The sequence below is a fragment of the Pristis pectinata genome, chromosome 19 (assembly GCF_009764475.1).
Source record: "Pristis pectinata isolate sPriPec2 chromosome 19, sPriPec2.1.pri, whole genome shotgun sequence".
NCBI lineage: Eukaryota > Metazoa > Chordata > Chondrichthyes > Rhinopristiformes > Pristidae > Pristis > Pristis pectinata.
In genome coordinates this window covers 13,874,006-13,898,695 of record NC_067423.1, presented here as the reverse complement: position 1 = coordinate 13,898,695, position 24,690 = coordinate 13,874,006, and the positions used below count along the sequence as shown (strand labels likewise).

General features: G+C 39.0%; 1 protein-coding gene across 6 annotated transcripts in view; it reads right to left on the bottom strand.

The window, feature by feature from the left end:
* copg2 (COPI coat complex subunit gamma 2) overlaps positions 1-24,690 on the bottom strand; it is a 47,982-nt gene that overhangs the window by 10,777 nt on the left and 12,515 nt on the right. For 3 of the 6 annotated variants that reach the window (XM_052033517.1, XM_052033520.1, XM_052033522.1), the window contains exons 5-16: positions 23,087-23,166; positions 21,836-21,911; positions 20,468-20,560; positions 16,277-16,363; positions 15,256-15,413; positions 12,588-12,721; positions 7,771-7,838; positions 6,638-6,826; positions 5,966-6,061; positions 5,522-5,765; positions 1,660-1,735; positions 12-115 (exon numbers count right to left, since the gene is read on the bottom strand). In XM_052033517.1, coding sequence (XP_051889477.1) covers positions 12-115; positions 1,660-1,735; positions 5,522-5,765; positions 5,966-6,061; positions 6,638-6,826; positions 7,771-7,838; positions 12,588-12,721; positions 15,256-15,413; positions 16,277-16,363; positions 20,468-20,560; positions 21,836-21,911; positions 23,087-23,166 — 1,405 coding nt within the window. The remainder of the gene's footprint in view (positions 1-11; positions 116-1,659; positions 1,736-5,521; positions 5,766-5,965; positions 6,062-6,637; positions 6,827-7,770; positions 7,839-12,587; positions 12,722-15,255; positions 15,414-16,276; positions 16,364-20,467; positions 20,561-21,835; positions 21,912-23,086; positions 23,167-24,690) is intronic. The other 3 variants (XM_052033521.1, XM_052033518.1, XM_052033519.1) reach the window with 3 other exon arrangements.

The following is a 24,690-nucleotide window of genomic DNA, read 5'->3' as shown; positions in this document are numbered from 1 at the left end:
AGTTTACTAACCATTAAAAATATAGTTTGCATTAAGAACTTTCTGGCGTTGTTGTAATACATTCACATAGAATGTTGCACGATCACGAACTTCATCATCACAGTCCATCATGCACCTGTGAGGTGAGAAGTTTGAGACTCGAATTATACTTTTGCCAATCAATGGTGAAAACCATGGGAGACTTAACCAGTATGATCTTGACCAACTTAGATCCAAACCAAGGTTCTGGAAATGAATGATCTAGCTCCATCACTCAGTTTCATTTGTTAAAATACTTTACAAAATGTAGCTTGACAATAACACAGTTGAAAACTGGCATATCTGATTCAGCCAATCATTTGAATGAACCATAACATGCTATATGGTTAAAAATTCTGGAATAACAGAATGTAGGATTATACAAAAGCCTACAATCTGCTCTTTCTCTTAAAGAATTTGGAAATAACTACAAATACAATTTTTTCTGAACATCTGCCAAATTAATTCCATTTCCCAAAGCCTTTCCAAAAGCAAAGTGAGGATTTTAGGTGACAATTATTTTTTTTAAATTATCCCATCTATTTTCTGTTGTTTCCTTGATCTAATTGCCTTTTGCTGCTAAATGACTTGTTACGGACTTGGTGAATGTCCCTTTAAGATAGAGTTAGCAGTGTGTGTGTGTGGCGTGCTTACGTCAACCAACGACAAAGGACGTAATGACGTTGTTGAAGAAGTCAAAGTCAGAGAGAGAGAGAGAGAGAGAGAGAGGGAGAGAGAGAGAGAGAGAGACCAGCCTGCTAGTTTCTCTATCGATGGATGAGAAACAATAACTGTGTCTGTCACTACAATCCACGTATGGAAATTGGAAGTAATCCGGTGGAGTTCACTTTGTTGCTGACCTGTAGAGGGAAACAGGTATTTGCGTGGACGGCCACGATTTGGATGCTTTTCGGGGTGAGGAAGTCACTACTGAGTAGACACTGAGGTGTTGTTTGAGTTCCATCGTGGAACATTTGGATTTCGTAATTACTCTCCCTATGTTCTCTCTACATCTACATTTTATCTTCAGACAACGGTGGTTGTTGAAGAAGCCTTTGCTCATGTTTCACCTTATGGCTTGCTGAACTGAACTTTAAGAACCATTCCTCGACTTGGAGTTTGGGACTTTGCCACACACACACAAAGAGTTTAGTTTTTGGGGTTAATGTTCAAGGTTTAACATTTTTACTTCTAACATTCTAACATTTTTACTTTTATTTTTCTTATTATCATAAGTAGTTATTAATAAAGTAGTTTTTAACACTGAATCATGACTCTGTGTGTTTCTTTTGTTGCTGGTTCGTGACAGACTCAGCTGGATGGCTATCCTGGAGCAAGTATTTTCCTTATTTCTCCAGTGCAGTAGCACAAAAAAATGGAAGATCATTTAAGGCACAGAACAACCAGTCTAGTAGCTTAGTTATTGCATCGTTACATCTTCCTCTGTTTGGCCTATCAGTACAGAGTAAATAGAAAAGGAAAAAATAAAACCTCACTTAATATCATAATTCACTGATTATTCAACAGCTAAGTATCTAAATACTCTTAAATTTTAAATGTCAATATAAACTTTTCGAAATTAAATCAGCTTTTTTTCTAAAACAGGGAAAACCCTCGTTGGGTTGAAGGCACATTTCTCACCTCTGTAAAAGAACCAAGACACTTGGAAACAACTCCTCGTTCTGGGCTCCAAATTTTGCTAATGCAGTAACAGCAGCTGTGGACAGAAATGTAATAACAAACTAATTAAAATATCACACAACCATAAACAACACTTCATATCATTCTGAAGTATACCAAGGATGATTTAATATGAATTTTGTCAAATGCAGTTTAAGTAGCATCTTCAATGCTCTAAAAACGTCTGAGCTGTGATTTAAACTGTTAGATATTATCAAAACAGATGCATCATTGAGAGCATCCTGTCCGGATGCATCACAGCTTGGTATGGCAACTGCTCTGCCTGAGACTGCAAGAAACTGCAGAAAGTTGTGGACACAGCTCAGCACATCATGAAAACTAGCCTCCCCTCCATGGACTCTGTCTATACTTTTCGCTGCCTTGGAAAAGCAGCCAGCATAGTCAAAGACCCCACCCACCCCGGAAATTCTCTCTTCTCCCATTGGGCAGAAGATACAAAAGCTTGAAAACACACACCAGCAGGCTCAAGGACAGCTTTTATCTCACTGTTATAATACTCTTGAACGGATCTCTTGTTAAAGATGAACTCTTGACCTCACAATCTACCTCGTCATAGCCCTTGCACCTTTTTGTCTACCTGCACTGCACTTTGCAGTAACTGTAACACTATATTCTGCATTCTGTTATTGCTTTTCCCTTGTACTACCTCAACGTACTTATGTTTTGAATTGACCTGTATGGATGGCTTGCAAAATTGTGCTTTTCTACTGTATCTCAGTGCATGTGATAATAATAAACCAAATCCAAGTGCTGCTGTAAATTCAAACCCTTTGGTTTCTCCTATAAATTCTCTCAGATATAATTTTTGTCAATTTGTTGGAATTGGCAATTTTTTTTCTCTTTCCAAATGCACCGTTCCTAAACAGGAGTTCAGCAAAGAAACTTGCACCTTAACATAAAAATAGATAACGCTCAAAATATTCCACAATGAGCATCTGCGGAGAGGGAAACAGAATTAACCTTTCAGGGAAATGACCCTTCATCTGAAGTCAGTAAAGTTAGAAATGAAACAAGCTAAAAGTTGAAGATAAATGGGACAGGCAAAGAGAACAGAAAGGAAGGTCTGTGGTAGGAATAAAAGAAGTAAAATAACAAACAAGTTGTGGCTGAGATAAGATGATGGAGGTATTTCAGGAGGAGGTGCAAGTAGGAGACAAATGAAACTTCGAAATACTCAGCAAGAAAAAACTGAATGCTTGAAATGTGAAATACAAGACTGGAAGGGCTGCTTATCCAAAATTGTTGAGTTCTCAAGGCAGTAATGTGCTAAGTCGCAAGATGGAATCCCGTTACTCGATCTTACATTGAGTTTCATTGGAATAGTGTAAGAGGCTGAAGACAGAGAACAGAGAAGTGGTCTGGAGATTTTAAGTGATAGGCAATGGGAAGCTCAGGGTAACTCTTGCAGACTGAATGCTGTAAAGCAGTCATGCAATCTGCATTTAGTTTCCCCAAATTAAAGGAAATTACATTGTAAGCATCAAATGCCATTCACAAAGTTGGAAATAGCAAAGCAAATCACCATTTCACCTGGGTCTGTGGATGAAAAGGGAAGAGATAAAAGGACAAGTATTTCACTTGCAGTGGTTATATGTAAGTTTCTGAAAGAAGGGGATTGGATGTTGGTGGAGATGGAAGAGTAAACCAGAGTGCCCTGGAAGGAATAGTTCCTCCAGAATGCTGAAAAGAGGGAACGTTGTGGCTGGTGGTGGCTTCATATTGGGGGTGGCAGAAATTAGGGAGGATGATCTGTTTAGTGTGGGGGCTGATGGGCTGGAAGGCGAGGACAAAGGAACTTCCCTTCTTCTGGTGGGAGGAGATGACAGATGAAGTGTGGAAAATAGAACAGATATGGTTGAGAGCCCTGTCAATTATTCAGGAGGATAAACTATGATTGATGCAGAAGGAAGATGTATTTGGAAGGACTGGTGTGAAAAGTGTTCATCAGGACAGATGGGTTGGATGAACTGGGAGAATGAAATGGAGCCCCTTTGGGAAGCAGGATGGAAAAAGTGAAGTCAAGGTAGCTGTGGGAGTCTGCGCACTTGCAGTGGATTCTGGTATCAAATCTATTCCATGAAATGAATATAAAGAAGTTGAGGAAGGGAAGAGTCAAAAAATGGATCATGACAAGATGAAAGAAGGACAGAAACTGTCAGCAAAGGTCACAAAATCTTTGAATTCTGCATGACAGCAGGAAGCAGCACCAACACAGTTACCGAATGTCCCCAATAAACAGATGAGGGAGGGGACCCAAGTAGAACTGAAATAAGGAATATTGCACATATCCCTCAAAGAACTTTTTGTAGCTACACCATTGATTTAGAGAACAGAGTTGTATTAAACAAGAACTTGTTCAGTGTGAGAATAAGTTCAGCCTGGCAAAGATGGGTGATGGAAGAGGAGAACTGATCAGACCCCTTTTTAAGGGCCCCAGGAAATCTTGATATGGGATGGAGGTATAGATATTGGACATCTGTGGTGAAAATGAGTTTGAAACAGCAAACTTAACTGTTAGAACATCATGGATATAGATAGGAAAAGACTGGATAAGAGGATAAAGAAAAGAATTAAAAAATTGTAGGAGTTTTGTGGGACAAGAATGATCAGAAACAATGGAGCTACAAGTCCTGCTCATGGATCTTAGAGGGAAGGAATAACCAGGCAGTACGTGGTTAGTAGATTTTGAAGTTAGGGGCTGGGAATGAAGACCCCTGGAGGAAATATGGCCTGGGAACCGATGTTCTGTGATAGGGTCATCGTATAGAAGGAGGTGAGGTGGTGTCCAAAACCTGGCATTCAGTCCCTGTAAGGAAGACGTCAGTTTACCAAAATAAAGTACTGCCCTTATCAGCAGATTTGGTGACAACATTGATCCTTAGTGAGCACTGTGTTGCAGGTTCATAGGTAAAGTGGAAAAACTGAGACAGCCAATGGTACAGCAGCAATTTGAAACCTATAGATGTAGAGAGGTCCAGGTGGATTGGGAATTCTGAACGCAAGGGAAAGGATTCACTGTCTGGGCTGAAAACTCTTGGCCAAAGAAATGGGCACAAAGGCAAAGACAGTGGAAGAAAAGCTCAATATCATCTCACTCTGGGAATTCACTGAGATGGGGATATAGAAGGATGAAGTGGAGGACTCGACTGGGGTCTGATTATTTGGGATCAGAGTTAAGAAGATCGGAAAGGGTAGTGCAAATACGATGAATGGGACTAACTGTATTGGTTTTGCCTAGAGCCAGCATGGACTCAATGAGCCAAAAAGCTACAACCTTCCCAAAGATTAGAGAACATGCTTTATCTGATTATCTCTTGCTTAACAAGGGCTTACCACTCACGGGAGAGACGGGGTCAGGGGAAGGTGAAGGAGGATCTGGAGAAGTGTTTGAGTTCAAACTAAACCTTGAGTGTACTTAGCACTAGATATTGGAAGGCTATCCTCCAAATAAGTACCTGCATTACAAATCATAAAGTATTGGGCATAGTTATGTTAAATTCTACAGTACCAGTGCAGGAAATGGAACTGGAGAATTTTTAAAAAAGAAAATCAGGATTTACTCAGCCCTCAATTCTTTTGGATTTTATGTCCTGTAGTTGGCCTTATTGGGGACGTTGATGGGAATGTAGGGAGAATAAAATGTGATTAGTGCAGGATTAATATAAATGGGTTCTTGATGGTTGGAATAGATTCGGGCTGAAGGGCCTATTTCTCTGCTGTACGACTCTATGACACTGTCTGGCTATGTAAACACTAACAAACAAGCAGTTTAAAATACTACTTTCCAGTAGATAACACTTACCAGCTCTCACTGCTTCATTCTCCAACACCACTCTGTTGAATATAAACCGAATGTATTTGGAAGGAACTGAAGTCTTGGGTGCTTCCCTGCCTAGCAGGTGAAGTATACGAGTGGCAAGCACTGTGTGCTCACAGTCTTCGATAAACTCACATAAATGGGCTAGGCCAGTTTCTTTACTCTCTGGATTTTCTTCGATGATATTAATTATGCAGTCAACAATGGCACGTTTGTACTCAAACCCGCCCTAGGTAAACAAATAATAATTTACACAAATAAATACGTAAAATATTTTTTCATATAAGACACAAGGAAAAAAATCTGCATATTTAATTGTGTATTGCATCTTTTAGCAGAGTCGAATTCAGTTATTCTTAGCCCCGCCCACTGCAAATACAAAAAAACTTATGTAACACTAAATTGTGCAAGGCCAGGATTACAACTCACCTCATCCCTTAGCATATTGGACAGGAAGTTCATCATAACATTGTGTTTGCGAGGATATTTCTGGCAAAGTATGTTGATCGCCTCCACCACAACCACCTAAATAGTTAATTGCATATACACAGCTGAGTGATGTAATTATTCTCGCCACTTCAAACATTTAACTATTTGTTACCCATTTCTTCACATTTCTAATATAGTTGTAAATGATTCCTGAAAATTTCAATGTCAAATGTAGATCATGACAGGATCATGCTCTAAAAAGATATTTTCTATTTCGTTGCAGACTAATAAAAGATTAATATCTTAAATATGATAATTAAAAAGGAATTACAGATCGACTGTTGCAGTTCCAGTTCTATTCCTGAACTGACACTGTGGGATACTAGCACTTCAACTTGTTCATTTGAAGTTGGTTGTTTTCCTTTAACCAAGTTGTCAATCTGGTTACAGAAACAAGTGAACACTTCTGCCTAACGTGGTGTTCTATAAACTGTGTAACACAGTGTAATTTCACAAATACTTTCTTCAAAATCTTCACTGGAAATGTAATATGCTTTAAAGCTAACACTGAATGCAAAGAGAAATTTAAGACCCTAATAAAATCTGGGGATGAAGAGCTTTGTTCCTTTATTTGGGCAGGTTCTGTAGATCCACTGCAGGATAAGATTTCACCTTAAATTCATCTGATATTTCAGACACAAAGGTCGAGATTTGTTTCATGAGCCGATCCACGCTACTCTCACTGCCAGTTTTCAGCAGCGTAGTGATGGCTAGTGTGGCAATGCTGCGGTTTGAGTCTGTGATCAAGTTTTCAAGGTCCAGATTACAGGCAGTCACAGCAGATGGGTGCTTCATTGCAACCTTCCAAGAAACAAAAAAAAACAAAGATCCAGATCTTAAGAGGTAGTTTTCAAATATTCCTTAAGTTTCCAAAAAGACCATTATTTAAAATCAAACAAAATCAAAGAAGCAACTACTGGCTTTTACTACAGTTACAGTATAACCGTGTATTTCTTAAATGAAATTCCTTTTCTCTGCTCCATGCCACACCTCATGTCTCTGTGGCTTTTCCAGTTCCATTCTACAATGGGCTACTGGTGGGAACACTAGGAAACTTCTACTTTACTATGTTGCCACTGCAAGGCCGAAATCAGAGAATTCAAGAACAACCAAGACAACTACCTTCAACATTTTCAGTGATTCAATTGCAAGATGGATTTGTAGTACTCCAGTTATTGTGGATAACTAACCAGCCAGTCAAGCTCCATCACAAAACTCAAGAAGACTATCACTGGAGCCCAAGATGCTTTATTGTCAACTTCAAATAATCCTGCAGACTGATTCACATCAGAGAAATATCATCATGGCTGACCAAAGAAGAGGAAGCTCACTAGTATTCAAGTTGTAAGCTTTCGGGTTATACCTGCATAAACTGTAACAGTAGTGTACAATTTTGAATCCTCAACCACAACTCCTCCGATATGTACCTAGGCTTTCAGACTTATTAAGTGTTCTCATGAGGAGAGAGTGCATATTCTAATCACAAAGTTAAACTTGAACTCATACAGGTTTTTCAGTAGGCTGACCTGGAAACTCAAAAATAGCATTGTGTATTCCAGGTATATCAAATAGCCAGGACAATTAAAAAAATAAAAACAGTTAGCCAAATATGGATGAATAGTCTAAAAACAGACCAAAACGACCAAACACTTTACACAAATATTGATTTAACAGTCTAAAGCATTTTCAAACAGCGCCAGCCAATATCTATCTTTTCAAAAGACACCAGTGGACTATAGACTTACTTTGTTGAGAGTTCTAACAGCAGCAAATCTCAAAGCTGGTTTGGAAGAACTACAGAAAAGTTGGAGCACTGTTTAAATGTAAAATTTTAAAAAGTTAACTTTACAAAATAGTAAGAAATAACAGGGCAAAACTCAGATACCAACACAGATCATTAATTTAATTCTGTAAAGATACAAGGAAATGGTATTAGCTCTAACAACCTTGCCCTTTTTAAATGGACGTGTTCTGTCAATGACTGCAGTGATAATTATTTCCTTTCTCAAAGCACTCAATTTAGTGTAAGAAAAAAATCCAAAACTAGCAAATTCTGAACTTCTAAAATGCAAATTTATTATTTGACAATATGCAGGTGTCATCAAGATCAGCATGTTATGTTCATCCCTAGTCTCCCTGGAGAAAATGGTGGAAGTGGCATTCTTGAATCACTGTGTGGATAAGGTACTCCAACTGCGCTCTCAGATTTGGACTCCCTGGATTCCAGAAACTTACTGAAGTTTCTCTTCAGCAACACCTTGCAAATCCATTATCTCTAACACCAAAGGCTGTCGGCACTTGGGAACGCAAACACCTGCAAAGTTCCCTCCAAGTCACAAACCTACTTGACTTGGAATTACAATTTCTTCACCATCATTTTATCTAATTCTTTGAACTTCCTATCCAACAATACAATGCAAAACAACATTATATGGATACCTACACCTGTAAGACTAAGTTCAAAGTGGCAACTCACCAGTTGGTTTTGCCATCAATGCTCACAGTTAAGAAAAAAAACTCACTAAGGTTTTGTTGAAAGTACTTCCCATATACACATCTCCTACCACCTAGAGTAACAGGGATCTAGATGCTTGCAGCACCACTATGTCCAGTTCTTTCAGCTGTCCCTTGATATCACTTGGACTGATTTGCCCAAAGATTTGCTTTGATAAAGATGAGAAAGGGAGGTGAATCATTCACTGAATACTGATAGCTGAAGATGGCTATACATGTGCACTGAGGTGATGGACTCTATCATTAATGTTCGTAAAGCTTCTTCTCCTTAAACATTTAAATACTTATCATTGAGCTGCATCACTAGTCTTGCAAAACTTAATCATGGCCCACTATATTCTTTCTAACATTCTAATCACCCCGAGCTGTGTGAAGATGTAGGCTGAGCTTTTGCCTCTGATGTTAATTTCATCTCTGCTATGGGCAAGTGCCAAAGGTTCTTGGAACATCAACTCCTCACATGAAGTTCAAAATCTAAGAGTGATGTCAAAGCTAAGTGAGATCTAGTTCTCAGTCTAAATTTGCAGTTTTGCAAGGGGTCAACGATAATAATATGAACACATGAATTATAGATGTAGGCCACCTCACTCCTTGAACATGCTCTGTTAATAAATAAGGATATGGCTGACGCTATTGAAAACTCAAATCCACATTCCTGCCCACCCCAGGTAAGCTTTTATCCTCTTGCTTATCAAAAATCCATTCACATTTGCCATAAGAATACTCAAAAGACTGCTTTCATTGTCCTTTGAGGAAGAGAGTTCCAAAGACTCATAACTCTCTGAGAGAGAAAAAAAATCCTTTCCTCTCTCTTAAATGGATAACTTCCTATTTTTAAACAGGTGACCCATATTTCTAGATGAAAAACACTATGATGCTGGAGGAACTCAGCAGGCCAGGCAGCATCTGCGGAGAAAAGCAGGCGGTCAACGTTTTTGGGTCAGGACCCTTCGTCAGGACTGAAGATAGGAAAAGGGGAAGCCTGCTCAGCTTTTCCCTCCTATGTATTGGGCTTCCCCTTTTCCTATCTTCAGTCCTGAAGAAGGGTCCTGACCCAAAACGTTGACCACCTTCATTTCTCCACGGATGCAGCCTGGCCTGTTGAGTTCCTCCAGCATCATGGCGTTTTTCATCTAGATTCCAGCATCTGCAGTCCTTTGTTTCTCTGACTCATATTTCTAGATTGTCACACAAGAGAAACATCCACCTAGTCAAGACCTATCAGAATCTTGTACATTTCATACAAGTAGCCTGTCTCTCTTCTAAACTTCCTCACAAGAGATACTATCCATTCCAGGTATCAGTCCAATGTGTTTATATCCTTCCTTAATTAAGGAGACCAATAATGGACACAATTCTTCAGACATGCTATGATTGCCCATAACCTGCCCTATATAACTGAAAAATGACTTCCTTACTTTTCTATTTAATGCCCCACATAATAAACAACACCATTCTGTTAGCCGTCCTATTTACTTGTTTATCTACACAATAGCCTGTTGTGACTTATGCTCTAGGACACCCAGATCACTCTGCATTTCAGTGCTCTAAACTCTCTTACCTTTTAAATAATATGCTTCATTTTCCCTGCCAAAATATATTATTTCAAACATTATATTCCATTTGTCATCTTTACCCACTCACTTAACCTATCTATAGCCCTTTACAACCTCATTATGCCCTCTTCTCAATATTCCTACTTATCTTCATGTCTTCAATAAATTTAGCAACAATTCCTCCAGTCTCATTATGTAAGTTTTGTGCATAAATTGCAAAAAGTTGAGGCCCCAGCTCAACACTCATTTCATCATGTCAACCAGAAAAAGAAACATTTGTAGCTACTGTTTCTGGTTAGCCAGCCAATCTTCTATTGAAACTAATATATTACTTACTTTATTATGAACTTTTATTTTCCACAATTACCTTTGATGCAGCACCTGATCAAATGTCTACAAAGAACTCCAATAAATTGGTCAAAAATATTTTCTCTTTTTGACTTTGCCTGGTTCATTTGAATTTTTCTAAGTTCCCTGCTATAACATCTTTAATAATAGCGTTAACATTTTCCCTATGACAGGTGTTAAGCTAACTAGCCTGTAGTTTCCTGCTTCCTGTCTTTCTTTCTTTTTGAATTACATTGTTACTTTCCAATTTAATGGGACCTTAACTAAATCAAGTGAACTTTGGAAAATGAAAACATCTCACCTGTCACTTCTTTTCAGACCCTATAATGAAGTCCATCAGGACTTAGCACTGCATAGATTGGTGGAACTTTTGAGCTGACCAGTCACTGTTTCTCTGGTGATTGTAATTTTCCAGAGGTCCTTCCAATTCCCAATTTACTGTGATGTTACTTGTATCCTCTATAGTGGAGACGCAAAAATATCTATTTAACTCATCTGCCATCTCCTCATTTTCCAATATTAATTCCCCCGTCTATAGGATCAACATTCACTTTGTTAACTTTTTTTAATGTAGCTACAGATACACTTATTATCTTTTTTTACATTCCTAGCCAGTTAGTTTTGTCATTCTTTATTAATCTTTTAGCCATTCTTTCTCGCTTTTTATATTCTGTCCAATCTTCTGATGGCCACCTGCCTTTGAGCAATTATTCACTTTTCCTTTAAGTTTGACACCATTGTTAACCTTCCACAGTTAACCAAGGATGGTGGGTCCTCTCTTTGGGATTTTTCTTTCACATTGGAATACATTTAGAATCATTGAGCCATACAGCAGTCCATTGACTCACTGAATCCACATTGACCATCAAGAACCCACTTGCATCATTCCTACACTCAAGCCATTTTATTCTCCCCATATTCTCATCAACTTCACCCCCCCCCCCCCCCCCCCCAAATTCCACCACTCACATGCACACACTTGGGGCAACTTACAAACCTGCACATCTTTTTGGAATGTGGGAAGAAACCAGAGTACCCAGAGGAAACCCACATGATCACAGAGAAAACATGCAAACTCCACACAGACAGCACGAACGTCAGCACTGAACCCCAGTTGCTGGAGCTGTGAGGCAGCAGCACTTTTAGGTGCACGACTTGCTGTATTTTGAAAGATCCTCTTAAAATGTCTGCCAGTATATCTTGATTGACCAATCCCTTAATTAATTTGCCAGTTCATTACATCTAGCTCCACTTTCATGCCCTCATTTTTGGCATTACTAAGTTTAAAATACCAATTTTGGACCTACTCTTCTCTCCCTCAAACTGAATGTAAAATTCAATTATGGTCACTGCCACTGAGGGTTGCCTTCATTTTGAGGTCATTAATTAATTTGACTGCATTGAACAAGTATGGGATAGCCTACTCTCCAAAATATGTTGTTCTCGGAAATTATCACAAAGTACTCAATGATCTCTTCTGCACTATCTTTGCCCATCTGATTTTTCCAGTCTGTATGTAAATTAAAATCCACCTTGATTATCGTTGTTCTCTTCTGACAAGCTCTCATTATTTCTTCCTCTACATTCCATCCCGCAATGATTACAGTTGGCAGCCTGTACAACACTCCCACAAGTTATTTTTTGCTTTTATTTCTCATCTCCCCTCAAACCAGCTCTACATCCTGGTTTCCTGAATTTATGTCATCCCACTCTGTTGTGCTAAGACATCAGTAATTAAGGAAACCACTCTTCCACTAATCAGGAATGCGAAGTAGGCATTTTCTTCCTTTTCCTTCATAAGGATGCTGAGAATGATGTCGTTTGTGCACACATTCCACCAGTCAAATTTCTAGCTGATTTTGACATGAAAACCAGTTGTAGGATTTCAAGTCAATGTCATATAAGCTTGCATTGACCGGGTATTGATAGTGAATCTCCCTTGCCTGTAGGTTCGAATGTCTTCCTGGGTATTCATACAATGCACCGATCGAAAGGACTACATGTACGAGATTTTTAAAATTTTTCTGAATCGTTGTCTTAAATCAAGTGTTCTCCTGCACTAATGGGATGATCTGCATATTGCAATCTTTTGTGTCCAACACAGGAGATTAACTCATTCTTGACTGCATTTAAAAAGTACTTACCCGACACTGCAGGTGCCAGTGCCCTACTAGTGCATTTGGGAAGCCGGACAATGGCTGATGCTGCTTCATAGACAACCGTTTCATGTTTGTTGCGCAAGCAGCCTTCGATGAAATCAAACAAGGAGCTGTTCTGCCTGTTAGGTCATAAGATTCCAGGGTCAGTATCAATTAATTCAGTGAAATATACATTCCTGGATATGACAGAATGCTGTAATCAAAGGGAGGGATTTAGATAATCTCAACCAATGAGGTGTAAACCTTAATTGTCTTCTCCTGGGGTACCTAATCCAGGAGTCAAAATCTCAAAATAAGGAATCAACAGAGATGAGAAAATTTTCTTCATTGGGAGGGTAGTAAATCTTTGGAGGGCTATAGGGGTTCAATTACTGTATATTCAAAATAGAGACTGATAGATTTTTTGAATATGCTGGAATCAAGGGATTATGTAGTTATTGCAGGAATGTGAAAGTTGAGGTAAAAGATCAGTCATTATCTTATTAGATGGTGGAACAGCCACAAGAAGATGAATGGCCTACTCCTGCTTCTGTTTTCTTGTAACCTTCATCTGAATAGTTATTTAGAGGAGTGCTTCATTGGTGTACACCCTCAGTTTACATATACAGTCAGTGATGAACAAAGATATCACTGAACAAAGATATTTTAAGATTTAATTTGGTTATCAGTCATATTGATAGTGAAATGACAGTGCATATTATTAGCTAGATGATCAAATTGGTGATTTTTGCTACCGTTATGATATTTTGCAGATTTACTAATTAAACATGTTATATTGCAACACCTTACAAGATGCTGGCACCAAAGTAACAGATTACAAATCCCAAACTTATCAACAATATTGTCATGGTACGATAATTTTCCATATCTGTACTTCCTGTGGGGAGCTTCACTCACAAGGAGCTTGCATCAGAAATCTAAAGACAACAGAACAATAGTTTCTAGTCTTAAGGATAGAAAACATGCGCAACATATGCCTGAATTTCCAATGTGCTGTTCCCGTGGAATGAACAGTCAAACAAATCATATATACAGTTTAACAAATCAGCTTTAATCCCAACACTGTTTATTTTCATTCCCCATCTCCTTCTCATACATCCACCACAAAATATTAACTGCTCCTGATGCAACACTGGAAAGGGGACTGCTTGCAGGTTTCTAATCTTAACCTTGCCATCAGATGAAATAGTTAGGAGACACAAGAGACTGCAAATGCTGAAATCTGGAGCGAAAAACGAGGTGCTGGAGGAACTCAGCAGGACAGGTAGCACCCGTGGAGGGAAATGGATAGTTGACATTTTGGGTCAAGACCCTTCATCTAGACTGAAGGATAGAGGGGAGACAGCCAGTATAAAAAGGTGAGGATATGTGGTGGAGCAAGAACTAACAAGTTATAGGTGGATCCAGGTGAGGTGGGGTGATAGGCAGAAGGAGGAGGGCAGAATGGAAACAGCAACTGAGCTGGGAAGCGATGGGTGGAGGTGACACGGGGCTGAAGATAATGGAATTTGATAGTAGAGGAAGGTGGAGCGTGGAATCATGTGAGGGAGGTAGGGAGGGCAGATGGGAACAGTGGAGGAGGGCAACCAGTGGGAGGAATCTGTGGGTGTGGGTGACAGATGAAATAGCTATCAAGCTGAGACCCACAATTTTTTAGAATAAAATGGAATCTGAAAATTATATTAAGAAGAGGCCACACTTTCTCCTCATGTAACAAATTCTACACAGTCAATGAGCAGCATCCCAAGAGCAAAGGAAGGAAATAAATAAGAAGAACATTTCTTTCAGAATTATACAAAAGAAAGAACAAAAGGGCTAAAGCTTGAAAAGCAAAAAACTGCAGATGCTGGAAATTTGAAATAGGAACAGTGAGTGTAGGAAATACACAACAGATTAGGTATCATCTGTGCCGAGAGGAAAGACTGAGTTAATATTACAGATGGACAATCTTACATCACAACTGGCTAAGTCTGGCGAACAGGAAATGCTGGTCATCTATCGTTGAATTGAATATCAAGTCCCAAGAGCTGAGAAAGAAGATGATGAAGAAGATGAGATGCTGTTCCTTGAACTTATATCGGGATTTGCTGGAACAGTATAGGAGGTCAGAGACACAGTATAGGAGGTCAGAGAAGTGTATGAGGAATTAATATGATCGACAACAGGAAGTTCAAGGTCACCCTTACAGTCTGAATGGAAGTGTTTTGCAAACCTCCAATGTTTAGTTTCTCCAGTGTAGAGGAAGACCAGATTGTGAGCACCATATGCGATGCACTGAACTGGAAGAAGTTCGAGTGATTTGCTACCTCACCTGGAAGGACTGTTTTTGTCCTTAGGAGTTGGGAAGGGATATATGTGGGGTGTTTTTTGCCCTCTCTGTAACTGTGTGGGTTTTCTGCAGGTGCTCCAGTTTACTCCTACATCCCAAAAATGTTCTGGTGGGATATTTATACTCCCAGTTAAACATCGAAACAACCCACTTGAGTGCTTAGGCATCAACAGTCAGACCTTAATTTCATTATCTAACCAAGTATTTTATATAATTAACATGTTAGATTGTTGGATTCTTAACCCAAAATGGTCAATTTAACTTGCTGCACAAAAAAGTTAAGGCTACAAAATGAAGACGAATGGAGAAAAGGAAGGTACTTACCTACCATCCATCTCCTCAAGGAGCTTACTTGCAATGCGGATGAGCATGCAAATGGCAAATGGTGACTTCAGGCCACACTTGGTGAATTTATTTATCATTTTCATAACAGCTAAGCGGTCAGTCTTTCGGATATGAAACAAAAGACCTAAAGCATGGTACTGTAGTAAACCAAGGATGACAGGGAATCATTAGACTGAGGAATTGATAACAAAAATATTAACATCCTCAACGATATTCTCTCTTTCTCTATCTCTTATCCCCTCCTCTCTCTCCAATTCCTTAGAAACTCCAAATTACTTGCTAAGAGACAGCAAAGAAAGAACAAATTGGGAAAGACTTTTATGGTTTGTGCTCCTGCAAAAGAGCCAGAGTAGAAATTTGTACAATGAACCTTAAGTTCAAGATGGAAAAGATGCTCTAGAAGGTTAGGTCCCATGGAATCCAGGGAGAGCTAGTTAGGTGGATTCAAAATTGGCTCTGAGGTAGGAAGCAGAGGGTGGTGGTTGAAGGTTGTTTCTCGGAATGGAGGCTGGTGACTAGTGGTGTGCTGCAGGGGTCAGTGTGGGACCCTCATGTGACTGTTGTGTACATCTTTACAATAAACATTACACTTCAGAAGGAACTTACTGCAATGAAAAGTGTTGCAGTTCCCCAATATTTTGTCTATTATTTTTCACAAGCTCCAAATATAAGATCCTAGGGAAATGGGGATAAAGTAGCTCATCCATTCCAGCTTCCCTAACAATACTTCCTGCTGTTTTTCTTCCATGAATGCCTGATTGAGTGGAATTCATTTCTGTTTTCTTTTTGTAACCCTTTCTTTTCCAGGACCTCAAACCTGGGAATTTTGTATCTCCCATGACTTACCTTATTACAAACTACAGGTAATTCAAACTAAAACATTTGTGCTTCCCCTACCTCCCCTCATATGTCTCTTTTTCGAAATAGCCCCACCTTGTTCTGATTGTGAATTCATTCAAAGTTGTCAAACTGAATGAGAGTTTTACTTTAAGCAGCTTACCTGCACCATGATATTGTCACTGGAAGCAGCTTCTTGTGCCTCATTTACCCAGCGCCTCACCACATCATAGCTTGTAGATACAAGGTGCTGAAAAGTTTTTAAAAGATCTGTAAGAAACAAATAAATGGCTCTGCATGCCACAAACTAGTTTTTACTATGGAGTTCTTCTTCTAATAGCACTTAAATACACGTAAATATATTCTGCTAGAAATAAAGAGATTGATAGGGAACACTAAAAAAAATGAAAAATGCTAACTTATAATCATCACCTCTGGGCATTAAACCTCTCTACAACAGCAAAAAGTAAGATCATTCACAGTTGATGAGAAAGAATTCCTCTGATCAAAAACAATACTCTTTACTGTGGTTCCATATCCAAAATATTGCTGATGAACCATTAATCTCTCTTCCTCTTTCAGATGGCAATTTTCAAACCTTCACCCAAATTTCTCAACAGAAAAACAAATTCATTAAAAATAACACATTCAGTGGAATGATTCACTAACTAGTGTGCTTCATTGATCCAGAGCATTGAATGCCTGATACTAGTGAATGCCGTGAGTGAAGCTGTTCTGCTCTAGACTTGAACCTTTGGTCCACCAAATCCCATACACCAAGCCTTTATTTGGAAACAATATAATGGCACAGGATATCATCATATGGTTGTCCTGTACCAAAACAAGAGGAAGTAATTTTGTTATGGTCATACAATCTATTGGGGGAATTGCAAAATTGATATCAATTGTTCCTCCTCATGAAAATAAAAAAATCACTTCAGCCACTCTTGCGTGCATTGTAAAAGAAAAACAAAAGCAACATTGGCAGAGGCCAGGCAATAGATCATCTATTGATCATCATTACTATCGAGGTAATGATGTAGCTCTACAAAACTCTGGTTAGACCACACTTAGAGTACTGTGTCCAGTTGCCTCATTATAGGAAGGATGTGGAAGCGTTGGAAAGGGTGCAGAGGAGATTTATCAGCATGCTGCCTGGTTTAGAGAGTATGCATTATGAGGAGAGACTGAGCTAGGGCTTTACTCTTTAGAGAGGAGGAGGATAAGAGGAGACATGATAAAGGTGTACAAGATATTAATAGGAATAGATAGAGTGGACAGCCAGCACCTCTTTTCCAGGGCACCAATGCTCAATACAAGAGGGCATGGCTTTAAAGTAATGGGTGGGAAGTTCAAGGGAGATATCAGAGGAAGGTTTTTTTTTACACAGAGAGTGGTTGGGGCATGGAATGTGCTGCCTGGGGCGGTGGTGGAGGCAAGTACATTGGTCAAATTCAAGAGGTTACTAGATAAGCATATGGAGGAATTTAAAATAGAGGGATGTGTGGGAGGTAGAGGTTAGATAGTCTTAGGCGAAGTTTAAAGGTCGGCACAATATTGTGGGCCAAAGGGCCTGTATTGTGCTGTGCTGTTCTATGATTCTATGATCTATTCACTCTCCTAGTTGGAGAACAGTGGGATGGACCAAAGGAATAAGGAGACACCAGGGTGAGGATGAAAGCAGAGAAAAGGAGACAAAACTAGAACTGTGTATTGTCTCAGTTTAAAATGAGCTTGTCTCTGCTCTAATAGCCCAGCTCATTCATAAAGGTTACAAGATACCTTAAGTGGGAATGAAAAATTGCTGTTCAGGGAGCTTTTCTGATGCCATGAATGAAGCTTATAGTCATGGATAAGAACACCCTTACCAAGCTTACCAAGGACTTAGCTGGCCGAAATAAGGAAGTTATGAATAAGTATCCCTATTTACCCGATCTTCTCAAATAGAGTTCATAGACAACCTTGCATCTGAAGCATACTTATAAAGTGCAAGTATTAGGGTCCTACTACAGTATCTTTTAGTGAATGGGATAAAAAGGGGCAAAGAAAACTGCAACCTAGTGAATTTAAAAAGGAGCATGGGAAACAGCATCTCAGTGGTTTCAAACATACATTTGATTTAAACAACGACTGGAGAATTTAAAAACTTCCTCCATCATTAAATAAAACCAACAAACAATCTAACATAGTATTTCAGGTGCTTTCTTCTGTTAGTTGAGTTAAACTAATAAATAAAGGGTTGGCAGAGTATCTTGGACTTGTGAAATATACATTTCATTCAATGTAGCGACTCCAGGATGATTCCTGTATCCTGGACAACCACAGATACAGGAAGTGTTGCCAGCTAGAGCAGCTTGAGTTCCTCTGTAAGAACAACAGTCTAGCCATAATACTTCACTCGTTGAATTTTTTAATTTTTATATTTCTCAGGATCTGGATAAGGCCTGCATCTATTATCCCTAAACACCCTTGAGAAGATGCTGTTGAGCTGCTGTAGTTTTTCGAGTGATAAACCCAAGAACTACACACTAGTCTGTTTAACCTTGGTGTTGGGTAAAGTTCTAGACTCAATAATCAGGGACAGAACTAGCAGGCACTGAGACAAGTGTGCAGGTCCTCCTCAGCTTACGAATGCCTGACTTATGTTCAGCTCATACAAGGTTTGAGAGACCGGTAGTATAGATTTATGGGCTGCTGCAGGACTACAGACAAGTTCTGTCACCTGGAAACTTAGTTTGCGGCTACATTTCTGACTTGTTAACTGTTCGAGTTACGAACAGTTCACATGAACAGAACCCTGTCGTAACCTGGGGACAACCTGCAAACTGGAGAAAACAACCAAGGATTTATTACAGGAAAATCATGTCTAACTAATTTGGAGATTTTTGATGAAGTAACAGAGGGTCAATGAGAGAATTATTATTTATTGTGACATACATGGCTTTCCAAATGACGAATGTTAAACTTTCCATCGAGATCAAATGCCATAATAAATGTACGGCAGCAGAAAGGATAGAAAACTGGCTGGGCAACAGGAAGCAGTGGGAAACAAATTTTTTTTTGGACTGGTAGAAGGGTGCAGTGGAATTCCTCCAGGGGTTGTTACTGGGGTCACTGCTTTCCTTAATATATATTGGACTTGGGGGATACAGAGCACAATGTCCAAATTTTCAGATGAAACAAAACACAGGCATAGTGAACTGTGAAGATGATAGTAATAGACTTTAAGAAGGTTGGTGGACTAGCAAATTGATGCTGAAACAATTTGGTAAGGAAAAAAAAGTGAGAAGAGGCAATATAAACCAAAGGGCTCAATTTTCAAAGGGGTACAAGAACAGAGGGATCTGGTGGGTAGTTTGCTGAAAGTGGTAGGGCTCATTGAGAAACTGGTGAAAAAAGCATATAGGATCCTAAATAAATGGGACTTTATAAATACAGGCACCCAGTACAAGAGTAAGGAAGTCAGGATGAATCTTTATAAAACTGGTGTATTGTGTTCAGTTATGGGCACCACACTTAAGAAAAAATGACACGGCTTTGAAGAGGCTGCAGCTGAAATTTACCAAAATGATTCCAGGGATGAAGGATTTTAGTATTGTGAATAGACCAGAGAAGCTGGGTTTGTTCTCTTTGGAACACAGGAATTAGCAGACAGATAAAATCATGGGGGGGTGGTGGGGGGGGGGAGGTTTACAGACTGTAGATATTGTCTCCTTTGATGGAGGGGTGAAGAATAAGAGGACACAGACTGGAAATGATTCGCAGAAGAACTAAAAGTTATGTGACCAAATTTTAATTTTATTTTACACAGCCTGTGGTTAAGATCTGGAATGCATTGCTGGAGTAGCAGTGATAAGAGATATAATTGTAAAAGATAGCTGGATAACTATCAGAAAGGAAAGAAGGGCTATGGGGAGCAGAACTAGCTGGATTATTGTTACATACAGCTGGTGTGGACTCAAGTGGGCCAAATGACCTTTTATCTGTGCTGCAACTATTCTCTGATTCTGTAAGTAGACACATCATATAGTAGATGCTTATTGTTGGGTGCAGTTTCTGGAAACCAGCACCACATAATAATTCATTGATTTCTACCCTAAAGGGAACCTAAATAATCAAAGTACAAAGAAATTACCTTTAGCTATGAATGAATTATGTAATATTTGTTTAGTTTTTCTTTAAAGGAAGTCCTTTTCAAGACAACAGATAACAAAATAATGGTAATGTAATGAATGATGTTGCTTCCATATGTATTTTAACTGTCAAAGGAATACTATGTGTTATATCATTATGTACATACCTCACCAATGAAAAATCTCATTTTCTTTACAATGATTATTTAGAACACCCTTACCAGAGAGGAGACCAAGGCAGAGCTGGATACACTGGGCACTTTATCCACAATAGCTTGTTTCATATAACGTTCTATCCCCTGCAGCATTGTCATCTACCAACGAAATAACAGCCAGACATTTCACTTTAAAAAGCACGTATTATACTGTCTCCACCATTCCAAGTGCCACAGGAGCCATTCATACTATATCAAATTTCTGTCATTGTTGAAATGAAATGTGTTGCAGAATCAGGAGTTTCGCTCAGTCGGTAACCCTAATCTGAGTTCAAGACTGTACATTAAAGCTCCACTCCAGACTCAAGCTTGAACCAATGCATTCCAGAGAAGGGACCTAGGTCTATTCTTGTACTTGAATCTCAGTGCTACCTTTACTCGTGTTGAATTCGGGTAGAGGAATTGATTTAATAAGCACAAAACTATTTTATAAGTACACAAAGAAAGGAAATGACTAGCTGGTCTATTAAGTCTGCCCTGTGGAAAACAAATGCAAGATACATGTACTGACAGCCAATATCAACAGCTTAAAATATCTATAGCATTTTTAAGACTGTAAAACATTCTAATTGCTATGTTGAACATTATCAAATTTTGTCACATAACCACAGAAGATATTAGAGCAGATCACCAAAAGCTTAATCAGCTGTAGATTTTATTAAGTCTTAAAGAAATAGAGGTAAAGAGAAATTGAAAAATGTTGGAGGGGTTTCAGGATGGAATTCAGGAGTTTGGGGCCATGGCAGCTGAAGACATCTCAAAAGAGCAATTTAAAGACACACAAGAAGCTGCAATTGGTAGAATGCACATGTCATATAGAAGGTTGTGGGGTTGGGGAATGCCATGGATGGATTTTAAAAATAAGATCAGAATTTAAATTTGGTCTCCAAACAGACAATCTCCTACAAGATACAAAAGAGAAAAAGTGTAGGCCTATACATATATAAATAAATGCAATGAAATTCCACAATGCCTCGCAAAGGCAATCGAGCAGACAGTATAGCACTGCAGTGGCTGAAATAATTAGTCACAGTTGACTTACCCAACATCTGTATCGCGACCTGCATGAATTTATTTAGCTAATTCAAATTTTGAACAGACTACTTTGCTTTAATTCCACTGGCACAGCATACTGTTGAACCTCTTAGATCATGTATTTTGAAGCTCTCAGAAGCAACTAAATTCAGTTTTGGAGCTTCTGCTCTACGTCACCTCCACTAGTCCTGCTTAAGGTTTTATGCCTGATGTTTAATTCAAAATAACTGTCAACATGTCTCAGTAAGTTTCCCATTTTTTTCATTACAGAATTCATGCTGGCTTCATTATAATAATCTTGCAACAGTTACATATTGATTCCCTAGAGCCCATACATACGTCCGTAACGCGGCACAGTGCCCTCACTGCTGGACCTCGGCATACATCATCTTTCCCCGTCATGTCCTTGGTTAAGCTGGGATACATCGGCAAACAAACATCAACATTATTTAAATGGAAAATACTCTTTAAAGATATCTAGTTGAAAGATATTTTTTCTAAATTGTACAAGGGTTTAATATCATGTCTTAATATGTCCATGCATTCCAACATTGTAAATATACCTTTGGAATAGCAATACAGTGAGATAATCTAACCTGTTCATGTTAAGCCTAAATTTTTTTTAATACAAGGGTTATGAGAAATAGGAACTTGATACAATACTCAAAGTCAAGTTTATTGGCCTGTGCACAAGTACATGTATGCACAGGTGCAATTAAAACTTACCTGCAGCAGCATCACAGGCACATAGCATTATGTGCACAACATTCACAAGAAAAATATAAATTAACAACAGAAATTATACAAGAAAGAATACAATTAGAACAAAAAAAAGTCAATTTAGTGTTGCTATACTGAGCAAGTGTTTAGGGTTGTGCAGGTTGGTTCAAGAACCGAATGGTTGAAGGTGAACCTAGTGATGTGGGACTTTGGGCTTCTTTATCTCCTTCCCAGTGGTAGCTGCAAGAAGATGCCATGGCACCTCTCTTTTAATCAGTCGAGTTTTATACCACAATGTTTTAAAATCTTATATGGAAACTTAAAAAAAGGTGGTTGTGGGGAGTGCGTGAGGTCATGAAAACAAAGCAACAATTGAAATAGTGAGAAAAAGCTACACAAGTTCTTATTACCAGAGTTAAATCTTACACTTTTTATAGGCATAAAATGGCAGCCAGTCCCTGAAGATCATCTCCCGAAGAGAAAGGACATTAGCAGAGTTCCTCAGATGCTCACCAAGCAACCACTTGAAATCGCTGAAACCATTGGCTTTAAGTGTAAAAGAATTGCTTGCAACTTCTTATAATACTAATATATTAATCCAAGGACCTTACCATTACTCAAACATCAAAACCTAAATAATTACTAATGACTTCAACTCCTGTTTCCACACAACTGGAAGATCATTAAACAAGACAAAATGAATTACAATCTCTGCAGAGTATGTTATGATGTAATGTTGACAAAGTATACTAACTTTGCTCTCAAGTACAAAGTAATTCTTTTTAATCCGGAGTTTGACATTAACTTAAAAAATAAATCAAGGCAGGCAATACTTAATTACACAAGCCAATTGTACTTTAGTGTCCTTACCTGCTTGTGACTATTATCACATCTTCTGAAATGTTAGCCATCTCCTTAATTGTCAGGTAACACATTCTTCTAAGGGTTTGCTGTAAATGGACACCAGGTTTTTTTTCAAAAAGACTACCAGCTCTCAAAAAATAAGAAAAATTCTAAATATTCAAAAAACATAAGAACTTAAAAATCAAAAGCCAACATCACTTCCCTCCATTTGGTTAGTGTCCCAAAATTTATTAATCTTTAGCTTAAACATACACATCAATTGAGCGCGCGCGCGTGTGTGTGTGTGTGTGTGTGTGTGTGTGTGTGTGTGTGTGAATATATAAAATTAATCATCTGGGCGAAGAATTGAAAAAAATTTCCAACCTTAAAACTGAAAATATTTCTCTTAAACCCTAAATGCAATGCCTTATCCTGAAACAATGACCCTAACGATAAACTCTAACCCAGGGCAAACAGCCATTTAATATCTATCTATCCAAGCCCTGTGAATTTTATATCCTTTAATTTTTTTCATTTCTTGTTCTTCAAATTGCATAAAACGTAGCCCCTTTTTACTCAGCATTTCCTTGTGGAACAACACAATTTGAGAGGCAATGAATATTTAGGACAGTGGATGGAGTGCCAATCAAGCAGGCAGTTTTGTCCAAGATGGTGTTGAGCATCTTCAGAGTTGTTGGAGTTGAATCTCTCCATCATGCAACAAGCAATCGCTGGAGGAACCCAGCAGGCCGAGCAGCATCTGTGGGGGGTGGGGGGAGGAAGGAATTATCGACGTTTCGAGTCAAAACCCCACATCAGGACCATCTGTATTCTATCATGCATCTGACTTGTGCCTCATAAATAGTGGGAAGACTCTGGAGTGTCAGGAGCTGCTTTAAGACGACCACTAGCAGCCCAGTACCCAAGAAAAACATGGTAACGTGCCTTAGTGACTACCAGCTGGTGGCTCTGACATCCACCATCATGAAGTGCTTCAAGAGGCTGGTCAAGGCACGCATTAACTCCAGCCTCCCAGAACCTCGACCCACTGCAATTCACCTACCGCTGAAACAGGTCTATGGCAGACGCCATCTCCCTGGCCTTACACTCATCTCTAGAGTATCTGGACAGTACAGACACCTAGGTTAGACTATTGTTTATTGACTACAGCTCCGCCTTCAATACTATAATTCCAAGCAAACTCATCACCAAACTCTGACACCTGGGACTCAACATCTTCTTTGACTTCCTGACCAACAGATCACAATCACTAAGGATAGGCAGCAACACCTCCAGCACGATTATTCTCAACACTGGTGCCCCAGAAGGCAGCCCCCTACTCTATCCCTATACACTCATGACTGCATAGCCAGATTCTGCTCTAACACTATCTACAGGTTTGCAGATGATACCACCATAGTGAGCCAGATCTCAAATAATGATGAGTCGGAGTACAGGAAGAAGATAAAGAGCTTAGTGACATGGTGTCATGACAACAATTTCCCTCAATGTCAGCAAAACAAAAGAGCTGGTCATTGACTTCAGAAAGGGGGGTGGTGCACATGCTCCTGTCCACATCATTTGTGCTGAGGTCGAGAGGGTTGAGAGCTTCAAGCTCCTAGGAGTGAACA